This window comes from Taudactylus pleione, unplaced genomic scaffold (genome assembly GCF_031769625.1).
Source record: "Taudactylus pleione unplaced genomic scaffold, aTauple2 ptg000572l, whole genome shotgun sequence".
Classification (NCBI taxonomy): Eukaryota; Metazoa; Chordata; class Amphibia; order Anura; family Myobatrachidae; genus Taudactylus; species Taudactylus pleione.
The window spans coordinates 872183-890054 of NW_028284974.1; the positions used below are offsets into that span (position 1 = coordinate 872183).

The window sequence follows — 17872 nt, forward strand, 5'->3', positions numbered from 1 at the left end:
CCTGCATTTGGGAGCAAATTGCTGATTGTCATTTTCTTTCATACCTTACTAGATTTTCATTCCAACCAATCAGCTAGTTGGATGGTTGGGCAGAAAATCTTTTACATGTGTATGCATCTTAAGGCAGGACTTCCAGCTTCTAAGCCAGACAACGAGCCCTCAGCCTGATGGGGCGGGCCGCCTCCTGGGGGATCCCAGGGTGGGGGACTGACTTCTTCAATTTGAATTATTGGCATTAAACAACTACAGATGCCTGGGTCCGAGAAGTGGTCTCTCAGGGGTATACCCTCACTTTCAAGAGACATCCCCGCCAGAAGTTTTTTTGTTTTTTTTTGTCACAAAGCCTTCATCAGATGTGGACAAGACTTTGGCTTTTATGTTTTGGGGTGTAGATGTTGGGGGGGGGGGGGGGGGGGGGGAAATGCCAGGAACACTCCATAAAACGAATTAGAAATTTGTGGTGAAAATGAAGTGGGGTGTCCTCTTCAAAAACTAGCGAAATAAACTTCTGGGGGTGCTCTAAGAAGGGACCAAGTGTTTTGAGGATTGCAGGTGATTGTATGTCCAAAAAACACTGGTTTATGCCATTCTTCACCACTTTTACCTAGATGCTAATAGAAAGCAATTACCACCACTTAAGTACCCTAACTAGTTCAATTAGGGCTAATACTAAACTACCATAATTTCCGAAGTCAGACCATCTTTTTCAGGGGTAGAGAGTGATTCCCCCAATTCAACCTGCACTTTTCGCCTGTTTCACATTCGCCTGATAGTCTGGGGTCATCAGAGGGCCCCATGACTAATCCAGACCCCATATATTGGTATCCCCCATACACTCCACATGGCAGCCCTTAGGCTGCGGGAGGGGAGGTTGGGCCCTAGGAGGAGGGTTAGAGATTAGGCATACTCCCTGCTGGATCCACAGGAAGTCTTCATCAGTTATGATCGCCAGTCTCGGAAGATCTTGCCGTACAGGAAATTCACCACTAGACCACCTGGGGCATTTTGTCGACCATTTAATGCTAATCATGTCGACACTGTTGAAATGTTAATATAATATGGGGGTGGTCAGGTGCGCTCTTCATATGAGAGGGGGGGGGGGGTTTGGTGGTTGTGTTGGTGCACCTTGTTGGAGATTAAATGAAGACCGACAACGTTTATTGAGCAGGCACAGTGCCACTCCGTTGAGGTCTTGGGAGGGGGGGGGGGGGGCGCGACGACCCTTTCAGGGGGTTCCTTGGCGTGCGTTTCTTGACCGGCACGTCTTTCCTGCTGGACGTTTGGTCTACAGTCTTGCGAGCCTTCTGAAAGTGTGCAGGTACCATGGTAGTAGGTGTAATAAATGATTAAATGTCCTGTTGTAGGCGGCATCCCGCACGGTGGTATTCAAAGTCACTGTATACTTACCTAGGATTTTGGGAGGGTGGATGGTGCTGCCGATGTGTTTTAGCTTCCTGGCGTGCTCTGCTGGTTCGGTGGTCGGAACACAAGAGATGCAGGACGCTTCATGGAGGAGGAGAGCGGACCGTCCTGGTCAGTGGATGTGCCCCACAAGCTCGTGGGGTCTTGGAGTGTCCGTCTGCTCTAGGTGTCCACGCGGTGTATGTGGGGTGCAGATCCCCCTAAGCCCGATGACAAGTGCCGTTCACTATTGGGTGGTCGGCTGGGCTGGCGTTGGGGGCGGCCCTCCTTTTCAGAGGACAACTTTGCGTTTCGTTGTGGATGTAAAGGCTCCAGTGGTGACGGACACTGGAGCTTTAAGGACTGGTCCAGGGCTGAGTGCCGGTTGCTGAAGGTGCTGGCGGCTGCCTGGACCAGTAATAGTCCCGTAGTACATTGTCTGTGTACTCTTGGGTTGGTTGCTGTGACAAAAAGGGGGAGGTGGTGCGGACAGACAGTCGGTCCTGGATCCGGGTGTCTGTGGGTTCTGGTAGAAGTGTCGTGGGTGCAGAATGTCTCCAAAGCATTTTGTCAGTTACAGCCGCCTTCCAGGAGTTTAGTCTACCTGGCAATGCCGACATTATAACCAGGTCCTTATGTCGACACTATTAATTTCAACATACTGTATCACACCCATTCGATCATATTTGTAGTAGATCAGGTAGGGAACATAAGCAAAATCTGCCTGTGTCAGCAGCTGTGGTGCTGTACACCCAGGGGGAATATTTACTAAAGTGTGGGTTTTTAGAAGTGGAGATGTTGCCCATAGCAACCAATGAGATTCATCCTATCATTTTATAGAATGTACCAGATAAAATGTCCAAAATCTGATTGGTTTCTATGGACAACTTATTTTGTCCCAAATCTCTCCTAAGTGACCAGGAAGAGAGTATAGGGCGCATATATTTACTAAAGCATACCTCCCAACATGACCCTCTCCAGGAGGGACACGATGCTCTGGTCCTGGACTTCCCTGGTAAGAGGTGGGGCTGCAGCACAGTTCAAAATTCAAATAGGGGAGTCACACCAACTGTCATTTCACACACTGCCAAACACCACTGGCTGGGACTCACTGGCAGTTGGTGTGCTCCCCTATTTGGATTTTGGTCTGTGCAGCAGCCTCGCCTCTGGAGCAGCCACCAATCATAACTTACCAGGGAAGTCCAGGACCAGAGCATTGTGTCCCTCCTGGAGAGGGTCATGTTGGGAGGTATGACTAAAGTGCGGGTTTCTAGAAGTGGCGATGTTGCGCATAGCAACTAATCAGATTCTACTTATTTATCTAGCACTTAAGATATTAGCTGGAATCTGGTTGCTATGGGCAACACCTTCACTTCTAAAAACCTGCACTTTAGTAAAAATATACTCCCTATCCTATAAATGATAGGAAGAATTTCATTGGTTGCTATGGGCAACTTTTCCACTGTTCTTCATAAGGTTTGAGTCATCATCTCATGTGTTTAAAAAAAAAAAAAAAAAATCTGGCACTTCCGCCCACAGAAGCCATGGTGTCCATAGCAACGCCCTTACCGCACATGGCTGCTCAAATTTGTTTCCCCCTGCTAGCTCTGATCCCCTGTCTGCCTCCCCTCAGCTTCTATTGTTGCACTAAGGGGGTTTGTTGCATGAATTATGAGTTCGTTCTCCCTCCGTCCAGGTGCTTGCTGGGAGTTGTAGTCTATCCAATTCCGCCTTTACCAAACTCGCCAGTAGAGTTACCGGCGTGCACAGCGGGCCCCTCTGTTTCCGGCTTGAGTGGCGTCTCTGGGAGTTGTAGTCTCGCCGCTCGTGCACTTGGGGCTCCCAGCGTGCCCCGCGCCGCAGTCTCGACCCCCCCCCCCATCTCTCTCTCCTGACGCCGCCGCGGGGCATGACGGGACGTTGTAGTCCGGCGCAGGGCGGCCTCTGATTGGCGGAGGAATCTCCGGGGCTGGAAACGGGACTCTCTTTCCCAGAGAGCCGCGCGGCGCGGCCTGGAGCAGCCCCGGGGACGGAGTGTGTGTGTGTGTGGCGGCCGCGGGGAGGGAGCCGCTGAGCCCGGCACCATTCAGCGCCTGTACGCCTCGCTCCTCAGCATGAGCGGCGCCAACCGGGCCCGGCCCGATTCTTTCGGTGACCAGGGTCAGGCTGGGGCTGCCAAGGGGCCCGTGACCGGGGGGGCCGCGGGGAGCGCTCCCTCTGTGCCCGTGGGCTTCAGCGCCATCAAGCTGGGCAGTGAGTACTTGGGGCCGGGGATCGTGGCGGCCGGGGCGCGGTGTCTGAGGTCCTGGAACCGATGATACGGGGGGGGTTGCTGTCTAGAAAATTAATCACGGGGGGGAGGGGGCACTAGTGTTACCCATCATGACTAGCCAGCTAGGGCTATTATCACTGACTTGCCCCATCCCACAAGGCTATGGCCATAATCGGGAATATGTATGTATGTAGGAAAAAAAAATATAATCTTTATTTTTTTTTCATCTCTTTAATTAAAGGGATCATATGGTAAGCCTATAATAGAAATACTTATATGCTTCCTTGGTACCAGTCTTATACACAGTAACAGGACTGGGGGAGGGGGTGGTAGGGTCCCCTTTTGGGCATAATATGGTGTAATAGACTGGATATCTTGCTGGTCAGTTTATTCCTTTTGTCGGCCCCAGGGCCGCATCCAGCACTCTCAGCACCTTCCTGTTTTATGGTCGGGTTAGTTTGTCATAGGTTGTATCGCTCTCCTAAAACTCCCACTGATAGTAATAAGCTTCAACAAATATATTTACCCATCAGTAATGAGGTTACCTGTAAGTCCGGCCCATGTGAAGATTAGATGGGATGCCCAGTGCAGCCCCTGGCGTATAGCTGATTGCCAGTCGCCGCTTTCCAGTATTACATAGGAGTGATTTTTACACTGCTCTTTGTTATGATTGATAGTTCATAGTAATCTTCTCTCTAAATTAGTTTACGAAAACCCAATGACCACAGACAAGGTTGGGATAGAAGTACGGTCTGTGGTGCTGCTGTGGGTTAATTCGGAACATGAAGTCAGTCTCTGTATGTCTTCTGACTTATACAAAAGTACCTCCCTTTCTTAGTGCAAATCTGAGACTAAAATAACGTGCACCACACCTAGCGGTGGTCTCTTGGTAGTTGGATTGGTAAAACGCCATGGTGCTTTAAAAAGGAAGACTATGCCGTGAGTCAGGTTTGGGCAATGTGTGGCACTCCAACTCCCTGTAGAATTACACTTCTAAGCATGCTATGGCTGGTTAGGTACATGATGCCCGGCGGTCAGAATCCAGACGCCGGCATCCCTACAGGGTTAGGATACCAACACCTGTCTGTATGTGTCCTAAGCCATCCCCCTTCTAGTGCTGAACTCTAACCCCCCCTAGTGCCTAATCCACCCCCTAACCCAACTAGTTACCGTCGGGATGCCTGTGCTGCGAATCTGACTGGGTGTCGGGATATCTGCATCCCGACAGCCGGGATTTCAACAACATCCCTGCTATGCCACGGTCTTAAAAGTTTGGTAAGGCATGCTGGGAGGTGTAGTTCCACAGCAACTGATATACGTTGCCTACCCTTGTCTTGGGTTAGGTTGGGCCAGTGGTTACCAAATTCCACCATTGGTCGAGTTTTTAATGATATTAATTAGTACCTCAGTCAATTTGATTTAACCATCTGGACTCGAGCACAGATATTCGTTAAGCTGAACTTTACTGGCTGAGTTTGGTAAACTCTGGCTTAAGGTGGGTATCCACTACCCAATTAAACAGAGAGCGATTGAACGGTAACGATATCGTTCAATAGTTTGTCAATCGGGCAGCTTAATGTCAAAAACGACCAGCGATGCGCGCTCCCGCTGGTCGTTTTTGACCTCTATCATCGCCCGAACATGCCGATAATGACAGATTGGCCAAGTTTGGGGATGAGGGAGGATGCCTACACTGATCGACTGATCGTTCAGTGTAGGTACAGCACGGACTGTGAAATGATTGCATGATTACAATGTCGTAATCGTGCAGTCGTTGCACAGTCTGCTAGTGGATGTGCCCCTTAGGCTATGTATGTAGCGGAGATGTGGTTGGAGGCTGAAAAATATGCTTCAAATTTCTAGCATGTGGTGTAGATAATGTATGCTGTGTATGGGTTCTGCAGTTACAAATAGTATGTTTTGCCATTTAAGGCTTCAATAGCTCAATATAATAGAGCATACTAAACCGCTCTTGTAAGGATTTCTTGTACAGGTTAATACTAAATTTATCATGAGGTTTTTTTTTTTTTTTTTTTTCTTTTAACGTATATAGCCACTGCCCTCACTTAACAGATGCACATCTTATGTATCCAATACTAAGACCTTTATGTGTTGTTTTTTGTTTTTTTTTCCTTCTAAGTGTTTTTTTTATTCTCTGTTCCCAGGAGACAATGGTAAAGTAACCACAGTAGTGGCCACTCCTGGTCAGGGGCCTGACCGTCCCCAGGAAGTGTCCTACACAGACATTAAAGTCATTGGGAACGGGTCCTTTGGTGTTGTGTACCAGGCGAGACTTGTGGACTGTGGGGAGATGGTGGCTATCAAGAAAGTGTTGCAGGACAAGAGATTTAAGGTAAGACACTTGGGAGCTGGTGTAGGCGTTTGAGTAACCCCTTTTTGAAATATTGTCTTTTTAGTTTATAAGATAATATTGGCAGTAAATATATTAAGTAGTCTGCAGTTATGCACAGGTCTGCGTTCTCTAGTTCTTTTCTCTAAAGCTCTTCACTTAGTATGTTGTAGAATGTTTCAGTGGAAGAATATTTTGCAGTAGTTCTTTCCTCCCCGGACATGGCCGTTTCAGACCTATGTCATAATAGACCGCATCGTCCTTTGTTGGTGGTTGCACCATGGTGTCTGATAAGAGTACAGCACTGTGCCCCCATTCTTGGGGCAAGTTTACTGGTTTGTTAAATCTTTTACAAAAAGCGGGCAATATCTACGGTAAGTCTTACCAGAGGGTCAGAAGTTAAGTCGGACGTCCATGTTCTTTAGATTAGTCACCTAACCTGTTATTTTGATAAAAGCAAGGGGAATTGTTCAGTGCAGAACAATTGATCCTTTATGCTGAAGTCATGATGTAACCTCCTTTATTATAAGCATTAGCAAACAAATACACAGTATGAAACCTAAGCATTTATTCCATATGTCATGTCCGCCTTGTGACATGGTTTTCGGAGCCTGGTCATAATTCAGTTTGTTCTTATGCAGACATTGTCGGTTATGTGAAGAGTTGTGTCGTAATGAATGGGACAATTTTGATGCGACTTAGTATATTCAGGTGGATCTCCAAGTTCAATGACAATCTGTGTATGACACTATAACAAAATATGCAACTCTATAAATCTACATTTTTTGCAGAGGTCCGTTTCCTGATGGTGCTTAATTCTTAAGTCTTGTGGCTATAGGTGCAATTCTTCACCACCAATGTAAAGCAGGGCTCGCACGTGCTTGGTATAGTGTGTATTTAATACACTATTGGAGGTGAACAAATCCGTTTAGCAAAATTAGCTGGTCCCACAGGAAGCGCTGCAGCCAATAGGATGAGGAGCTCGTTGTGTGTCCATCTCCAATTGTCAGCCCGGTGGGCAGCTCATCAGAGATGAGGAGGAAACTGGCTTTGGTGCCCACCCTCCTTCTGTGTTCCGGCACATAGGGTAGAGCTCAATTGAACACGATATTTTGCCCCAGGACTACATGCCCAGAGCTATTCAATTGTCCGCATCGTGGGCAAGATGCTGTTTACCGTGACCAATACCAGGGTGTTAATCACACAGCATTTTCCGATTTAAGTGCAGAGCGCAGTTCTGTTTAGTGTTCCCAGTACGCTGTTTTAGCGGGACGACACGCCCGATTTTTAAATGGCCAAAACGCACCCTGCCCTTTTAGCGGCACCCCTGCTAGAACAGCCTACCCTGTACCGTCACCCGCGAGCTAGTGTCCCGTGGGTGGGAAAAATGGCGGTGACCTATTCACCATCATGGGAGAGCTTGGGAGGGGGGGGGAAGCCCAGCACTTCCGTAATGCTGGGCACGCCTCAAAGTGTGACGAATTGGGGGTGTCACAAAGACATGCCCCCCTCCCTGACAACGCCCTCTTTTCAGGAGCACCTGCGCATAGACTCCCTGCCCGCAGTCTAGTGGGAACGCTACTGTTAGCACCCGGTAAGCCCACAACTAGCATCGCAGTACTAGTTAAGACAGATTTTTACTTGCACCTCAGGAGGATGCAAGCAGAAATCCTCTAATCATGGGTTTCCAGCGCAGCCAATTGAATAACTCCCTCCACTCATTCCCAGAGCTAAGCAAAAATTGCGTTCATTTGAATCCCCCGCACCCCCATAGAGTGCCGCTTGCTGTGACCAGAACCACGAGAAGAGACTTCCAGCACAAAACTACAAGGATAGGTGAAGAGTACCCAGAAGAGTGTGTAGGGTAAATGACATAACGTTGGAGGGAAGATCGCTGTAAAATACTGTAGAGGGCCACTGTGTAGCATGTTGTGCATTGCAGGGTGCAGGGATGCCAAAAGGGGGTGGTTAGTAATTACCTGGGCCAGGTGTTGTGAAAGGAGCAATGTTCCTCTCCTCAGCGCACACTGCCATAGTGCTTTTTAACTGTTTGTTTTTTTCTGAGGGGAATTGCTTGTTCCCCTCTGTGTCACCCAGTCCCGCTTTGTCTCAAGAGCCCTGACTGGTGGCACTGTAATGATACAATCTTTCCCCTATACCCACTGTAAGGGGAGATTTTATGTGTATATATTTGGGGGGGAGGTCTGATGGACATTTTAGGGGCAATGTGAGAGGCCTGATGTGCATTTAAGGGGCTTGTGAGGAGGTCAAAAGTGTTCGTTCAACTACCCTTTGTTTTTTTTCCATTAGGTTAGAGTTTTACACCAAACCTTACATTATAATAGGATTCAGAAAAGTGAGGTAGTACCCCAAATTTGGTAAATGATGGCTCCCTAGAACCCAAATAAATTTCATCTCTGTGCGTTCGCTGGTAAAGTCTATAGTCCCCATATACCCAGTAACACTTGTTCTTGTGATCATGGTAATGAAGGGAATAGGACATTAAGTACAAATTCTGTGTTGTCTTCATTTAGTGCACTCATTGCCTGTCTTGTGTTCCTACTGAGTGGTCCTCAGACAGAATAAAGGAAGAGATGGTTTCAACGATTGCTAAAACGGGCTTGCTCCAGTTGATTGGTCAGTTGACCTTGGAAGAGTAAACTCTGGCTTTTTATACGACCTGGTCTCATTCATTCACATACCCAAGTTTGCCTTTTTGAGGGTGTCGCACTTCCAAATTCAGGCACTCTCCTTTCCAGCCTCATGGGGTTTGTCAAGGTCATAACTGTCATAGTGGCCCTCCTGCTCTACCCAGGGGGTCTTGTCAAGTCCAGGAAACTGGCGGTCAAACTTCAGCTGGTTATTCAACTACTAAGAAGCCTAAGATGATTATAAACAAGCCCGTGCCTTTCCTGGTCCCGTTCTTCTCCATGATGACATTGTATCTGAAGGCGCTCCTTCCTCAGGGTCGTGTATACTGATAGTTTAATCTCCATCTGAGTAACCTGCACGCTGCAATCTGTTTCTGCGTGTGTGGTTGGGGATCACTTTGTAAATGGCTTGTCGTGGGCTCTTTAAAACCTCCTTTGACATTCCTCAAAGATGTCTCGTGGTCACCTCTAAAGTGTTCATCCTTTTCTGTGACAATCACAGTCTTGTGTTTGTGGAGGAGGGGTTTCATCTGACACTGGGGGACCCGTCTTGATTGTGGCTAAACTAGTGATCACCACCTACCCCTCTCATTCTAATTGTTTTGTTTTTTCTTTCTTTTTTTTTTTTTTTTTGTACATCTGAAATCCACCAATAGCCTTCTATCAGGGAAGTGCTCGGAAGTGGGTTTTTGTAAATGGAGTAACTGCAAGCAGAGTATCAAGAAGCATTTATTGACGAGCACAGATAGTTGCTAAATAGCCAGTATATCCTGTTGCTTTTTAAAGGGGGAAGTCTTGCCCTCTCTAGTCGTTGAAGCCCACATAGTAAAGTGAAGTGAGTCGAGCATCCCCAGAATGGCCAAGGGGGGGAAGAAGTGCATGTTTGTGTGCATTAGTATATTGGTTGAATGTCGTTCTATAGTAAAGGAGCTTGGTGCATTCTGAAATGTTAAGGGTCAGACTGACGAGTGCAGCTCACTCCTAAGCTATTTGTTTTTTTTTCTATAATCCTACATGTGTGTTAATACAGCCTGGTTTAATGTCTTTGTGTAGAGTAAATAGAGCAGTAGGTGACTTTAAAATAGGTTATATGGGTATCCCAGGTCAGTCTTGAACTAAAACACCTAGGCACCGACTTATGCATAAGCTGTGTAAATGCAATTTCAGTCGCTAGGTGAAATATATATTGAGTTGAATGCCACATATAGCTCATTCATAACTTCATGCTTCAGTTGAATAAATATGGTTGATCAGCATAGTGAGGGATCTTAAGGTGCATACACACTTGGCGATATTACTGAGCGATTGCACGATTACGACATCGTAATCGTGCAATCGCTCAGTAAACGTGCACAAATCATGCACTACAATGCCGCAAACTACCAGCGAAGTGCGCTCCCGCTGGTCGTTTCAGTCTATCATCGCCTGAACATGCAGGCCAATCTGCCAGTAACGACAGATTGGCCATGTTCAGGAATGAACACTGAACGACACATCGTGTACGCACCTTCACGATGAAGGTTTTTAGTCTCTAATTACATTATGCTTTCTCTCATACAGCTTTTATTTTCCCTTTTTGATTCCAGAATCGTGAACTTCAGATCATGCGTAGACTGGATCATTGTAACATTGTGCGTCTACGATATTTCTTCTACTCCAGCGGCGAGAAGGTCAGACTGTCCTGTGGCCCTCTGTATCTTCGTTATTATGCTCTTCCTGTCGTGCTGACCATGTATTTGTTAGGTTGTTACTACTCCCACATCATTCATTGCTATACAGCCCTACAGCTTTTCTTGATTTGAAGAGACTTACAGGGGTATTCAATATGGGTGCAATAACATTGTTTTTGCGTTAATATTGGAGGTATGACGTCATTATCGCAGGTTTTACTTTTACACCGTATTCAATTTCAAAGACTTATCGCAGTTTTGAAAAGTCTTTGATAAAAAAACAGGGATAACTTTTCACCATTGAATAGGTGTCGAAAAAAAGTGCAGAATTGGGGTTTTGGGGTGCAGGCTTAAAAAAAATAGCCTGCACCCCTGGGAATGACGTTTAAAAAAGAACTGTGTCAAAAAAAAAGTTTAAAAAAAAATATTGGGACACCCCAAAAAATTGGGGTGAAAAAAAAAATGCAAAAAAATTGTTTAACAATAGGGAAATAGGTTCAGGGCTATTCTGTAAGTATGCGGCAGGTGTTTTCTAGAATAGAATTATAGCGGAAGGTGCACAAGTGCTGAATTTTCAAAAACTTACTTTAGGGACATAAAAATATGCTAGTACCCATTTTCATGTACCCCAAATTTGATGGGACCACTTAAAAAAACGAAAAAAATAACCTAAGTGCTCTTCTGCATCACTTCTTCAATGTTGGAAAAAAACACCTGCTGCGGCTATTTAAATCCCCGACTTTCAATTAAAGGCTAAAACGGGGGTACCCATAGTGTTCCCCCATGTTTTTACTACTTTAGGGGGGTCTTACAATTTTTTTAAGGAAAAATTCGTAACTTTACGCAAATCCATCTTCGGAGTTTCCCGTTTTTGTTAATTTTATATTGAATACGGGTATAAGCGGGAGCGCGCCCGATACTTTAACGCAGGTAAAAAACTAAAAACTCTGATATGAAACGTTAACTTCGACAGTGAAGTTAACGTTTCATATTGAATACCCCTCATAATGTTGTAATATTTCTGTGCTGCTGTATGACTCCCTCGCTTATTCAGTGTCCATTCCTTTCTTCAGAAGGATGAAGTCTATTTAAACCTGGTCCTGGATTTTGTCCCGGAAACGGTCTATCGTGTGGCTCGGCACTTTGCAAAAGCTAAATCCACGCTGCCATCCATTTACGTGAAGGTGAGAGGGGTCTATAAGTGCTCTTGTGATCTCTTGGGGGTATTTGGTAGTGCTTTCAGATGGTTGAACTGGTGCGTTTATCCCTCCGTAGGTGTATATGTATCAGCTATTCCGAAGTCTTGCTTATATCCATTCTCAAGGCGTCTGCCACAGGGATATCAAACCACAGAACCTACTGGTTGATCCAGACACAGCGGTCCTTAAACTGTGTGACTTTGGCAGGTATGTCTATGCTGCATGTTGGTGGTGCAGTCATTATCAGATCATCTAGGTATTGTACGAGTTGGCTGTCATAATTTGGCGTTGGTGCCTGTAAAATGAGCTTTGCTGGTTTTATTTTACAGCGCAAAACAACTGGTACGTGGTGAGCCGAATGTGTCCTATATCTGTTCCCGCTATTATAGAGCACCGGAGCTCATATTTGGTGCCACAGATTACACTGCGAACATTGGTATGTTTTTTAAAGTGATCAGCTCTGAGAGTGCACGTTTTATTTTAGTTGGTAGTGACCCCTTATAAATGGGCGCTTTCTGTTTCAGACATATGGTCAGCGGGCTGCGTCCTCGCGGAGCTACTCTTGGGTCAGCCTATATTCCCTGGGGACAGTGGAGTGGACCAGTTGGTGGAAATCATTAAGGTACGTTTGCATTGAAGCTTTTCTCAGGAGCGTTTGAGGGATGGCGTTGGAAAATAGGAATGGAGACTGACTTCTGTTTTAAGGTCTTTACGGTGTGGGGCCATTGGAAAACCTGAGGTCGTGCATCACTTTGCACTTAGGATGTCTGTGTGATAGATGTACAGTTTTAGGCTGGCTGAGTTATAATAAATTGGAGCAGTGATGGAAAATATTTGCCTAAATGGGATATAGAACAATTTTGTTTCAGCACCATTTATGTCCAAAGCCAATTTTAAGCGTTTGATCAGGAGAGCCTGAATCTGGTTGGCCGATTTCCGTGATCTGTCTCTCAGTGCACTAATGTAATCTGGGCTGTCTCACACACCTCATTGGTCACCTGCATTTGCATGCAAACTAGGAAGTTGCTTATGCAGGGTTGTAGGTTTAACAAGAGGTAAGTCCTGCTCAACTCGAGCCTCAAGGAGGCATTATATGTGTAGAATGCCAAAGATATTACTAGGACTTAATGGATAGGGTAATGTGGATTTGGGCTGGAAATCTCATTGACTTGATCTCTACAGGTTTTAGGAACTCCCACAAGGGAACAAATCCGAGAGATGAATCCTAATTATACAGAGTTCAAATTCCCCCAAATCAAAGCACACCCCTGGACAAAGGTAGGTAACCAAGGTTTGTTCAGGTCATGGTGCAGCTTTAAAGCTGCTGTAGTCTCACTGTCAATTCCTCCTGCCATTCAGGTCTTTAAACCCCGTACCTCTCCTGAAGCCATCACATTGTGCAGCCGACTTTTGGAGTACACCCCAGACACTCGCCTCTCCCCGCTACAAGCCTGTGCGCACTCCTTCTTTGACGAGCTACGTGACCCCAACACTCGTCTCCCGAGCGGCAGGGAATTGCCTCCCATCTTCAATTTCAGTTCTGTAGGTGAGAGTTTGGTACAGAGAGTATATTACAAAGCTAGTGTTTTGTTTGTGTGTACTAGATTTAATCTGTATTAAGTGTGCATAAGCAGTAAAATCTTCTTTGTCGCTTGCAGAACTCTCCATTCAGCCGTCACTGAACACAGTCCTCATACCTAACCATTTGCAGCAGTCTCATTTGCACGGTAGGTGGTTGGGCAAAACCTTTTTTTTTTTTTTTTTTTTTTTTTTTTTTTTATAGCTGGCAGTGTACAATTATAACATGGGTTTGAGGATACACTGGGATCACCTGAGAGATGTCTTCAATATTGCAGCAGAATGCTTGGCTCATATTAGTGACTTCTATACAGTGGCTTGCTCCTTGTGGCCTAGTCTTTTCCGTAAATCGTTTTATTAACTGTAGATTATATCCAACATGCCTGGTATTAAAAATGGCACAATCTTGGCTAAAGGACCACTAAAATGCAATATATAATTTAACTTAGATCATTTAACCAGTGTTCTTATTTTCTATACTTCACTGCAGTGTTCTCCCCAGAAAAATTTTCCAGCTGGGTGGTATCAAGAAGTAGCCGGGTGGGGCTTTCACAATAATAAAATGTTGTAAACCCTGCTATAATGATTTAAGCAGTGCCCCCCCAGACTGGCCCCTTATGCAGTGCCCCCCAGACTGGCCCCTGCCCAGAACTTACCTGAACATGATCGGCGGCGCTCCCAATCCCGCTGCCTCGCTGTGACTGGATCTAGCAGGCGCGCAGAGTAAGCTCTTCACGTTGCAGATGACGTCACCCGCGTGCAGTGTATCACTGGGAACGCTGGCCTCTGAAGCGACCGGAGCCTTCTTTAGCCTTCGGTCGCTTCAGAGGCCAGCGTTCCACACCAGGAGGCGGAGGGTGACCGGGAATGCGGCAGGGGTAAGTGCCGGGCGGTGGGCTCTTTATGCCAGGCGGTGCGCCCGCAGAAAAAAGCCTGGGGAGAACACTGTCACGGTGCTGATTCTGAGCAAACCACTACCCTTTTTGCAATTGATTATATTTTGATGTATACTGATATTTACACTCTTTCCATAGGTGAGGGGCGACCTGGATCAGACAGACTTAAAACCAGTGATGTGGCAGATCTCAGCACCTCCTGAGGACCCATGCCCCATTTCATCCGGGGTCTCCTCTCCTTTTTTCCCCAGCTGACATCTGACACTTGGTGTGTGAGATGAGCTTTTTTTTTTTTTTTTTTTTTTTCTTTTCATGGGCATCTCTCCATTTTGCCATCTTCAACTCCAGCCACTGACTTTGATCGTCTACAATGTGGTCATCAGCAAAGGGGGTTTTTAATCGCTCCATCCACCAAATTTTGGCTTTCAAATGTCATGGATCCCTATAACTGCACAGAAGCCAATGCCTGTAACACTGCAAGAGAGCTGCTCCGGAGAACGTTAGAAGTTTGGGTGAAGAGGTCTCATATGGGGGGGCGGGAGGAGTGTAGGGATAGTCCAGTTATTCCCTAAAATCAGTCAATGTTGCGAGATCATGTTAAAAAGTGTTTGAACTGGGCACACCCCATCTGTAGAACTCTTTTTTTTTTTTTTTTTTTTTTTTTTTTAGTATATTTTCCACCCCCCCTCCCCTTGCCTAAAACTGCTCCCACATCAACATTACAAAATTGATCAGTGCGATTGCAACTATCAAGTTCCTTAAGGAGAAGGTATATAAGATAATGGAGTCCTGTAATGTAGCTGTATAGGCATTGTCTTTGTATGTCGCAGTGATCCTTCCCAATGTCCCCGATACAGTTAATCTGTAAAACTGCATAATCCTTGACCCTGCTGCTTGATCAGGCAGGGGGAGAGGGAGTGTTTTTCTATGGGTAAAGAGTACGAACCTGCTTGGACAACCTTTTTACTTTGTTGTTTAACACTGACAGTACTGCGGCACCACCTGTTACTGCACTACAGGATTGCATTACAAAGCACCTATTCTGCAGACCTCTACAAAGAATAGCTGGATCTTTAATAAAGCTGTCAACTTGTCCTAGGAAAATGCTAGTTTAGCTCTTTGTGTATTGGTCCACAGCATAGTACCTGGCCAAGTTCTGCAAGATCATTGTGGGTCAGTGTGTGTATGGAGTTCCTGCGCTGTGTACATGCCTATGTAGCTGAGAGAACTGACAGCTTGCAGGTCCTTGGTACTTTGGTGCAGTGTATGGTGACTCCCTACAGGTTCTAGTGTTTTTTGCCATTCAGGAACTTGCAGGGCATGCTGGAACTTGTAGTTCTAACACAGCTGGAAAGTCACTGAATTTCCACCACTATGTATAGCATTTTTTTCTTTTGTACCTTGGGAGTTGGATCAGATGTTGTATGTTGAGGTTTTTATATAGTAGAGTTTTAAAGCCGCCACCACCACAACTCACTGGCTACACTGAGAAGTGATGGAACTGTAATAGTCTTAATTGGTGACAGTGTAGCAGATCTCTGTATTAGAACGTCTAGTAAAACCAACTCCATTCGTCGTTTGCCCCCAAGCAGTGCGCTAGCAAAGTACTCCATTGAAGGCTCTAAACCCCCCCCCTCCCCCTTCCCCTTTCCTTGCCTGGCTTCTGTTTTTTTTACTGATTTTAATTATAACCTATATCTTACCTGTAATATTTTATCTTTCTAAAAGTATATAAATGGTACAACTATGAAGACGTGATCCATAAGTAGTTCTGCCAGTTAAGAGGCAATGAGCTTGTGGTGTTAGACCAGCTACAAGTAGTCGCGCATCTGCAATAAGCAGTCTTAGTGGTATAAGCACCATTGTATCACTTTGCTCAAGAGAGCATTTTAGTAAAGTTGTGGAAAAAAAAAAAAATTTTTTTAAACCTCACATGAAAAATTGTATTTACCCAATGAGTAGAGCAGAGATTAATCTGACCTTCTGCTATAAGAGCTTTAGTTTTGTCTTTGGTGTTTTTAAGATGTGAAATGTTTTGGTTTCTGTACAGATGTTGGGGGTGAAGCATATCCATAAGACTCCGAGCCATGTGTCTTAAACTTGCTGTCTGCTAAGGGTTTCTTCACAGTCTAAATCAGTGGGTATACTGCGGTTTGTATTGCAGACGATATTTCTTTTTTTATTGCCTAGTTAGTATCTGGAAAACATGGCCTCCGTTTTATTCTCTGGCATGATCACTTTAGACCTCCTATTAAGATCCATGGTAACGCAGCCTGTATTAGAGCTCATCGATTTCTATGAAAAGTTTACTTCCTATAGACTAACAAACGTCTGATGGATAACAGGCATAAGTTACTAGGCTTGTAGTGCCTGCGGCCCATTGTGTAACGTCCTGTTTGTAAGAAATAAGTGACTTCCCATAATCCTCCCCCCAGGGCTATGGAACGGTGGACAGTCATTTTGTTCTGGTTTCCTTGCGTGAGATGTCTTCTTCCTACAACTATTTCTTCGTGTTGCGCTGCAGATCCCTGGCAACTGTTGGGTCCGACCAATATGCTAGCTGTCTGATCACTAGGAACTAGTGACCTAATCTGGGCATGAGGCTCACTTTTTAATGCCTTCCTGAATTCACTTTGTTCTGTTATGGACTGAATACTGGTTAATCCTACAAAATAGTTGCCTCTGCTGTTTTTACTTGGAGCAGTGTGGATTGTTCAGCTTGCTGCAGTTACTCATTAAATCTGGATTTTCTTCTGGCAGCAAAATCGTTATCACCCAAACATAGCTCATTCTCCCATTCTTCCTTCAGTTTTTTAGTTTTCCAACCTCTGTGGGTCAAATTTGGAATATATATATACACCCTCCCTTTATTTTCTTGTAAATATATATATTTTCCTCGTACTACAGATTCTTGTACCTGAGAATATGTAGCAATTGATTTCTTTGTAAATATGTTCATTTTGTTTTATTTTTTTTTATTTTAATTTTTTTTTTCTTAATAATAATGTTGAGTCCACCTTGATTTCTCCCCTCCGTCTTCCTGATCTCCTCCCCTACCCACTTTTTATTTTTATTTTTTTCACCCTCCCCTCTTATACCTGTTTTAGAATCAAGACGTGAATACTGTATTGTTGTAGAAGCAAAACAAAAGCCAGGATGTAGTTTGATAGAAGCCCAGCCTCCTATTTCTGGGCTGCTGTGGTTTCTGGAAATGTACAGCAATCTTCAATAAATTATTGGCATGAAGAAAACCATGTGCTTGACCATTTCTTTTTGGGTGTTTGTTGTAAAGTGTGTTCACTACTGCTTTAAAGACCTTTTGTATCTTCTTGTGACTTTTCCTAGCCATACTGTAACCTTTACTACCTCCTAGCTGACAACTGTGTCTTTTAAGAAAAATCTCTCTGGTGGACAGAATTCACAATGATGGTGCTTTTATAATCTTGAGGTTACATTTGTCTTGCTGAAAAATGTTTTTGGCTATTAAGGCACTTTTCCAGTAAAGTTTTTTGCAAGGTCACTGTATACTGCAGAGGTTCCCAAACTCCACCATTACATTCCAGGTTTTAAGGATACCCGTGCTTGAGCACAGGCGACTTGATTAGTACCCCAGTCCATTTGATTTAACAATCTGGACTCAAGCATGGATATCCTTAAAACCTGGACTGTAATGGTGAGGTTTGGAAAACGCTGGTATACAGCAAAGACTGTAAATTTAACAGGTGATTTTTAAGGAATTTCTAATAAAATTGTATGAATTTTCTTTTAACATTGGTACATAATTATACAGCAGACATGAAATCATTTTTACAAATGTCTAAATGTTATGATCTAGCAAAAGAAAAAACTTTGTTA

General features: G+C 44.8%; 1 protein-coding gene across 3 annotated transcripts; it reads left to right on the top strand.

Annotated features, from left to right (window-relative positions):
* Nucleotides 1-3042: 3042 nt before the first annotated feature.
* Nucleotides 3043-17268, top strand: GSK3A (glycogen synthase kinase 3 alpha). 3 transcript variants are annotated; one of them, XM_088453171.1, is made up of 11 exons: nt 3043-3097; nt 5839-6026; nt 10261-10344; nt 11418-11528; nt 11620-11750; nt 11873-11979; nt 12068-12165; nt 12726-12821; nt 12903-13089; nt 13202-13270; nt 14156-17268. In XM_088453171.1, the coding sequence occupies exons 1-11, from the start codon at nt 3073-3075 to the stop codon at nt 14218-14220; spliced, it is 1161 nt and encodes a 386-aa protein (XP_088309297.1). In that variant the 5' UTR covers nt 3043-3072; the 3' UTR covers nt 14221-17268. The 3 variants fall into 3 exon arrangements, with proteins under 3 accessions (XP_088309297.1, XP_088309300.1, XP_088309299.1); XM_088453174.1 differs by lacking the exon at nt 3043-3097 and adding an exon at nt 3374-3654; XM_088453173.1 differs by lacking the exon at nt 3043-3097 and adding an exon at nt 3438-3654 and having other exon boundaries at nt 12903-13085; nt 14156-14243.
* Nucleotides 17269-17872: the final 604 nt, after the last annotated feature.